Here is a 1520-nt window from a genome sequence, read left to right as displayed (position 1 = left end):
TATGTAATATCATACATAGGATCATCATACTACTCATTATTAGATATGTTACTACTACTACTACTGAATATGGACTTAATATTACATATTCATTTAGGTACATCATTTATATGCTTGTGGTGAGTTATTGGGTCCTCAACTTGTCTCTCGTAATAATATGCTTATGCTTGATCGCTTATATAAAGCAGCACGAGAAGCTATTCAATCACATAAATATATACATTGGGTTAATAAGATGTTAAGTAGTAATACTTATTAGTAGCTCTCATTACTGGGGTCTATCGATTAACTGTTCTTCTTGCTTCTTATCATTACCATCATCATAATATAGTATTCTCGTTAAGCATGGTATTAGTAATATTGAGGGTATACCAGTGTTGTCATTAATAATGGAGAATCCCGACTTTGATGATGAAGTGAAGCAGTTGATGGAAGGAGTACTAGGGTACTAGCCCTACTAGGGCTAACACAGTAAGAGGATTCCAGTGCTACTAATCATAATCACTACTAATGAGTAATACTATTCCATATTATACTATTACTAATCGTCTTTATTATAGTAGGATTATTCCTCGACGTTCAACTCAAACTTATGACGGGGAGTATAATACATCCCCTCGATGAAGAGTAGATGATAATAGGCATGGTAGTAGTAGTAGTACTACCAATTACTACTACTACTACAGAACATGCTTGTATAAAGTTCATGACGAGATTCAAGGTGGTGATGATTAAGAATAGATATCAAGGACAATGTTAATATATGGCCAAGGTAGTAGTAGTAGTAGCGGTGTAGAGGTGGTGGTGCCTCTTCTTGACCATGGCCTTGGTTGTTAGGTGGTCGAGCAGCACCACCACCATCAGCGGTGGCGGCGGCGGCTATGGTGGTACTGGTGGCTCATAACCCTTCTGAGTAGAGACCTGGTGCTCAATTCTTGTAATGCTCCTCAAGGCCTTCAAAGTGATCAAAGACGAATGGGGCTCCGGTCTCGTGATGATGAAAGGAGGTTGGAAAGAGGAGGTCATTCCATCATCATTTCGTTTTGCATGGGAAGCGATGGAAATGCCATAGAAACTTGTTCGAGATGTAGGCTGCTGATCCTTAGGACTGTCATCAACATCCGAGCAGCTGCCAGCAGCAGCAGCAGCATCCGACGAGCAATCACTCTATACTCGATTACAAGTTATAATTTACAACCTGGAGTTTGGAACCTGAGGTTCAAAGTGATGAACCCGGAAGCGGACGATGAGGTTGTTGTCTTATCAACACAACGGTTGGTATGCTACTTTCTTACAACTGGATCACTCAATAGGACGATGAGACGGCTACATGAGTGCTGCTGACGGGAAAGAATGACTCGAGTAGTAGCTGTCATGAAACAGCAGCTTCCAGCAGCTCTCCTAGTAGTAGTAGAGTAGGACTTAGTCGCCGCTTCAGTGATCATGCTGATTCTCTCGAGTCTGCTTCTATATTCGTCATTAACCTAGAGTATTCGACTAGTACTATTTGTAGCTTTTAC

At 40.8% G+C, this 1520-nt stretch overlaps 1 protein-coding gene across 1 annotated transcript; it reads left to right on the top strand.

Moving 5' to 3' along the window:
- The first annotated feature begins 379 nt into the window (after positions 1 to 379).
- Pmar_PMAR025267 (hypothetical protein) lies at positions 380 to 1404 on the top strand. The gene is made up of 3 exons (XM_002776894.1): positions 380 to 514; positions 561 to 772; positions 838 to 1404. Exons 2-3 carry the CDS (start codon positions 764 to 766, stop codon positions 1342 to 1344), a joined length of 516 nt encoding a protein of 171 aa, XP_002776940.1. The 5' UTR covers positions 380 to 514; positions 561 to 763; the 3' UTR covers positions 1345 to 1404.
- Positions 1405 to 1520: the final 116 nt, after the last annotated feature.

This window comes from Perkinsus marinus, assembly GCF_000006405.1.
Source record: "Perkinsus marinus ATCC 50983 genomic scaffold scf_1104296952918, whole genome shotgun sequence".
Lineage (NCBI taxonomy): Eukaryota > Perkinsozoa > Perkinsida > Perkinsidae > Perkinsus > Perkinsus marinus.
Note: the sequence above shows the minus strand (reverse complement) of the source record. Positions and strands in the feature narration are given on the sequence as shown.